The sequence below is a fragment of the Gavialis gangeticus genome, unplaced genomic scaffold (assembly GCF_001723915.1).
Source record: "Gavialis gangeticus isolate Ggan-Ray unplaced genomic scaffold, GavGan_comp1, whole genome shotgun sequence".
NCBI classification, from domain to species: Eukaryota; Metazoa; Chordata; order Crocodylia; family Gavialidae; genus Gavialis; species Gavialis gangeticus.
The window spans coordinates 6,268,446-6,274,500 of NW_017729019.1; the positions used below are offsets into that span (position 1 = coordinate 6,268,446).

General features: G+C 41.1%; 1 protein-coding gene across 4 annotated transcripts in view; it reads left to right on the forward strand.

Moving 5' to 3' along the window:
• RAB44 (RAB44, member RAS oncogene family) overlaps positions 1–4,700 on the forward strand; it is a 36,070-nt gene extending 31,370 nt beyond the window's left edge. For 2 of the 4 annotated variants that reach the window (XM_019513910.1, XM_019513908.1), the window contains 3 exons: positions 1,165–1,266; positions 2,373–2,449; positions 3,701–4,700. In XM_019513910.1, coding sequence (XP_019369455.1) covers positions 1,165–1,266; positions 2,373–2,449; positions 3,701–3,788 — 267 coding nt within the window. In that variant the 3' untranslated portion in view covers positions 3,789–4,700. Of the gene's footprint in view, positions 1–1,164; positions 1,268–2,372; positions 2,450–3,700 lie in introns of those variants that run through there. The other 2 variants (XR_002096691.1, XM_019513909.1) reach the window with 2 other exon arrangements.
• The last annotated feature ends 1,355 nt before the right edge of the window (positions 4,701–6,055 follow it).

The window sequence follows — 6,055 nt, forward strand, 5'->3', positions numbered from 1 at the left end:
TTCAGCATAACTGCTCCCCTGAAATTACCATTATTCCCATTTTACAAGTGTGGAAACTGAGGCAAAGAGAGGTAACATCCTAGGTTACCTAGAGGATTAGTGCTGAAGCTGGGAATAGAACCCTTGTCTCCTCGGTGTCTGATCATTACTTCAGGCATCACACCACAATACTAAAAAAGCATCAGCTACATTTTGCCTTTAGATATCTATTTACTGCTACTATTGGAACTGGTAGGAAACAGGTTGGTGAATCTAAGGGCCAAACTGACTTTGTTTTTTTCTGGAGAAGATACAGAGGATGTGAGGTAAGTGTTCTCTATAGCATTAAACTGTTAATACCCTTATTCTTCTGAAGAAAAGGGCCTTTAATAGTGAAGTGGGGTCAGAGCCTTACTTTTGTGTAGAACTGGCTACAATTAGAACAAGTAGGAATGTCTCAAATATTTTTTTTCATTGAATTTTGGTTTATAATTACTTTTGGCAAAAATAATCAACCTTTCAGTCACTTTTATTTTTTTCACACCAGTTTCTAATATTGTTCATTGAAACCATTATCAATGGAGTTATCAATATTTTTTCTTTATCACAAATGTGTTGGGGAAATAAAAAGAATTGGGAAATAATTTCAAGATTATTTGAACATGAGGCCTAAATTCAAAAAAATAAAACATTTCTGCACTAAACCCTGAAAAATGGAAATAAATTAATTGTTTTGGTAAGCTTTTTTTTTTTTTAAACAAAATTTTCAGCCAACTCTACAGTTAGTATTATACTACTAAGATCGAACCAAAAAGGGAAGCAGATTTCTCAGGATGTGACGTCTTCATAACAAGACCAGGTGCCTTTCTGGAAGATGAACTTCAGTAAAACAAGTTATTTGGCTTCCTGCAGGATACCTAGGTGAAATCCTCTGGTCTGTGCTATACAGGAGATTAAACCAGATGATCTAATGGTCCCTCTTCTGGCCTTAAAAGCCATGAATCTATTTATACTATTGCTTAAATCCATGGAAGACACTGGGGTCACCCTAAGCATTTTCTGAACATATTTAGACATTATTTCTTAGTTATCATTTGAACAGATAATGGATGAAACTGGCCTATTGGAATCAGTGAAAAACATTCTCTGGAGCCAAGATTTCAACCCATGTGTCCTCCTTTACAGGAAGGTGCGGAAGATAAGGTTGTTATCCTTCTGCTTGGTAACAAAATAGACTGTACTGCAGACAGACAAGTGTCTACTGAACAAGGTCAACGCTTGGCAAAGGTACGTGCATGGGCTTGTTAGAGTTTGCCATCAGTTTAAATTCCTTCTTCATACTTAGTTTAATGGTTAAAAGAATAAAGCAAACCCAAGGCTATAATTAAGCAAAGATGGCTGAAAGGATGAGTGTTTCTAAACATTTTACGACCAGCTGGGAGCTGTGGCAAAGCCGAAAACCTTTAACGCATTATTCATCATTTGCCAGGAACTGACCATATAATATTGTCGCCTTCCCCTGCTTGTGTGTTTATCGCTTCTTGCTGTTCTCACTGTTAACTTAGGCCCTGATTCTACAAGCTGCAATATGAGGCTCCTACCTTGAGCCCCAGATGGGGCCCTAGGTGGTAAAAGTCTTGACACAAGGAATCTGAGCTTCTTCCCACTGTAAGGCATCATGCTTGTCTCACTGCCAGATGCATAATAGAAACCTCAAGCAATACCAGTTCAGGATACTTTACAGGGAACTTACTGCTTTATATTGTCAAGGTGCTGTCCCAAGCATTCATTCTGGTGACAGTCCATAGAACAGGCAAGTGTCCTTCTCCCCATTTTGCAGGTGGGCAGAATGGGGCAGAAGGGCTCAAGGATGCAGAGCAAGTCACTAGCAGAACCAGAAATAGAATTTGGGAATTTTCAGCTGAAAACTCCAATGTCCAGTGGTCTAACCATGCTGCCTCTTTCTACGTATGTCTGCTTCATGCTAAACATCTCTTCCCTGCAGTGAAAGACTAACGTTGTAGCTGCTGAGGAAGCTAGTTGTATTCTCAACAGTCCTACAAGCTAATAGGCTCTTGACACAGATTTTTATTCATGTATAAATTCTCCTTCACAGTAGCAGCAGCACCTTCTAGGCCATGCATTTCCAACTACATTTCCATCACTGTCTGCCTCTGTGTAATTATTAGTCCTTTGCCCATGAAAGTTGTGCCTTTTTAGTCCCATTTAAATAATGTTATCTTTCTAAATGCACTGTCGTCTTTCTCTTTTCATGCTTAATAGGAGAGAGGGAAATGCTCAGGTTGTTTTACATCCATCCAACCTGTGGTTTGAAACTATCAAATAGATGTATATGGCAAGTTAATTTGTGCATGGCCTCTTGTATCCTTCAGGAAAATCATCTCTCGTTCTATGAATGCAGTGCTGCCTCAGGCCACAATGTCTGCGAATCCATGGTTGCCTTAGCCAGGTGAGCAGTGTGCTTTGGGCTTGTCAGCTGTGCAGAAGTGAATGGGTTGGCTCACACTTTTCATACGTCTTCAACTTGTGAACGCTGACAGTTCACCTACAGCTGAAAGCTGCTTGGCTCCACATTCTGTAGAAAACTCAGCACTCTCCCACCGCCCCCACCATGCACATACCTTGCTGATGTCAGTTAGCTGGGACTATGCCCATTCTTAACAGCTAAGAATTGGCTACAAGTTCAGAGATCAAACATCATGAATGGGCACATCTATGAAATGGCAGCACACGACACAGACCTTGAATATCTAGCATCACAGCTCTGAAGCAATATGTGTAGCTTCTGCTGAGAACAAATTATTGGATGGTGGGGTAGAACAGAGCATACTGGGCCTAGATCCACATTAGCTTTAGGACTGGCTACTAGAAACTTCCAGTGGGTCTTCCAGATGTTGCCAGCCCAATCTGCTTCCCCCCACCATAGAGTAGGACTGTGGGAGGGTGCCAAGGACTTCAACTATTTGTTCTTCTCTCAGATAAGTTGGAAACTGTAAATCAGGCATTGCTCTACCTACCATTGTTGGATATTATGCTTTGTTCCATGCCCCTCTGATCTTAGGCCTCAATCTACAGGATGCTGCTAATTTTGCTGTGGCTTGATCAAGGAGGCCAGATTCATTCTGGATGTGGCTTGATTTAGGCTGGAATTCTCACCCAAATTCCTTCCCTCAGCGGCCATATCTTACACATTCTCCAAGCAACTCTCTTCAGCCCCTTTGAACACCTTAGCACAAGCGGTAGGCAATGTTTTTTGGCCAGAGTGCCAAAAAAACCCGCAATGTCTACCTTGGAAGGTGCCAGTGCTGACATGCCAGAGCCTGGAGCAGCTGTTTGCAGCCTCCCAGCTGTAGCCAGCCCAAGGAGCCCAGTCTGCTTGCAGCCTCCAAGTTGCCTGCTGGGAGCAGCTTGGGCTCCGTGGCTGGCAGCAGCTGCTTAGAGCCTGAACTGGTGGTGGTGTGCCAAGGAAAATGGCTTTGGGTGCCATGCTCGGCATGCATGCCAGGGGTTGCTGACCCCTGCCTTAGCCCTAAACTCTATCAGCATTTTCAGAGATGGATGACAATGCCTGGCTTGTTCAATGGATTTGGGCACCTAACACCATGTGGGAACATTGTAAAGACCAACTTGCATCAAGTCACATGTAGACAATAATGCTGAACAATTAGCGGGCTAATTTGTTTTGTATTTATTATCCTAGGTTGCTAAAAGATCAAGAAGACAAATTAAAAAATGAGGCAGCGGAGGTACCAGCACCTCCCCAGAAAAAAAGAGGCTGTTGTGGGTGACCAACAGGACCCCTGCCGTGGTCTATGCATACTATTACAGCCAGAAAGCATACAAATAGCTTCATCTTAACCATCTCTGTGTCTGACCTTACTGATTTCCCCTCAGGCACTGCAAAGCAAAAGCAGTTATGAGGGAGTGGGCTGCAATCTGTTCTGAATCTGTCTCATTCATGTCTAATCAACTGCTATTATTGCCCATCTCCAGAGTATCTAAGTGCTTAATGTGTTAATGAAAGAACTGATGTTTCCTAATTAAGAGATCAAAACTGTGATCCTTCTCTGCAACTGATGATGCAAAAAGCACAAAGGACCTAGCCAATTTTTCAGAGCCTTAGATGAGTTACTGGAATCAGCAAAGAGCAAAAACCTTTGAGGGTGAAATTCAACTCAGCACACAGGGCCAACACAAGGCCTGTGTTATCACCAGGAGCTGTAGAACAGTGGTTAACGGTGCTTAGGCCTCTGTCTGGTGGCAAGTTTCACTCTCAATTTGTAAACTGAGAAAATGTGATTCCAAATCAATAGACAGAGAATGTACAGCAGACCATGAACTCATTTTACAGTTATTTCTTTTCAGATTGCACTTTCTAAAGTATACTATCAGTTTAAATTTCTTCACCTGTACATCTAATTTTGTTTTTGCCTGCCTTTCATGTTTTACTATGCCTGCAAGTAAGAAAGGATCACTTTCTCTGTATAAAATTGCTATTAAAAACTACAATAAGAAATGCACAGAAAAATTGATAGAAGCCACAGGATAAATAATAAAAAGTACTTTGGGATGAAGAGCAACTGAATTATTTTGAATGAAGTGCACTCTAAGAAGCAAGGGCTTATTCCATTATAACAAGCCAGGGAAAGGGAAATCCAGATGTTGTAAACTGCATGTATAAACACCCTTGCTTTGTTTTTATTTGTGAAGTGTGTTTTGTACTTGTTGATCTTTGTTTTTAAAAATACATCTTTAAGTAAAATCTGGTGAAGGGCTGGAAGTTACAATTTCAGTGCCTGAGACTGTGGTAAAGGATCTAGCTCAGATGGGTGTGTTTTTGTTATTGTTATTTAATGTTTCTATTGTGGTGCAGCCTAGATGATTTAGCTAGGTGTGGGTTCATTGTGCAGCTGAAGGAAGATAGATAGTCACAATGAGTAATATTTCAACACCACCATAAATAAGGTGAATTTCAATATGAGTCTGGTTCTACTTCTCTCTTTCAATTGGAGCATGTGTGCTATTCATAACTCTATCAACCAGGTGAATGATGTCAGCTTTGCACATTGGGTGGGGAGGAATTAACTGGATTCATGCATTTGTTGTCGCTATTGGGGAACACAGCCAATATATTTACAGCAGGTGCATCTAAACTTGCACATTTACTGCGCAGTATGGGTGCAGCTACATGGGCACGCCCGTACTACACAGTAAATACGGCAACTTGCTCCAACTTGAATGTAAATTTGATACCTGCATGATGCAGGTATCAAATTTATGCCTGATTACTTACTGCGCAGTAATGCACATGTAGATGTCTTACTGCGCAGTAACATTATGTGCATGGACTGGCTTGAGACTAATTTTAGTCCAAAATCAGTCCACACGCAGCATTAATGCACTTTAATGCCTGCACATGTACACACTGGCCTATTCCTGCTTACTGCGTTGTAACTTTAAGCTGGCATAAATGCACGTGTAGACATGCCCAGTGATACAAAAATGGTGTATAAACCAGCCCCCGCTGACCATAGGTAATGTTCTGGCAGTAGCATGAGTGGGGTTATCCTTTGCCCAGTGACTTGGACTGAGTTCTTCAGGTTCTCAAAGCCCAGTAGTTTGCTTTCTTATCTTTGGGAAAGAACAACCGTGACAGAACCAGATCAGAACAAGACCAGAAAGATCTCACCTGAAGCTGACCAGCAAATGGAGACAAAGGCAGATCATGAAAGGAAGAAATGATATGAAATCATAAGAAGTGATAGCTGAGGTAGTGCAGTTTGCAAGCTATGGCACAACTTTATAATTAAAATGGTAGAAGACTAAGAATCAGATCTTTCATGCTAAGAGCTCTGGTGTTTTAGTGATTTCACTGACAAGTTCATTGACACATTTGGATTAATCACGATTCTAATTTATTTAAAATTACAGGTATATAATAATAGATTACCACTGCCTCCTACAGTGTAGACTTAAATAGATTTGAAATCCCATTCAGCAATGAAAGCAACAAGTCCTCAATATATACATCAACCAAAACAGACCATCCATTCAA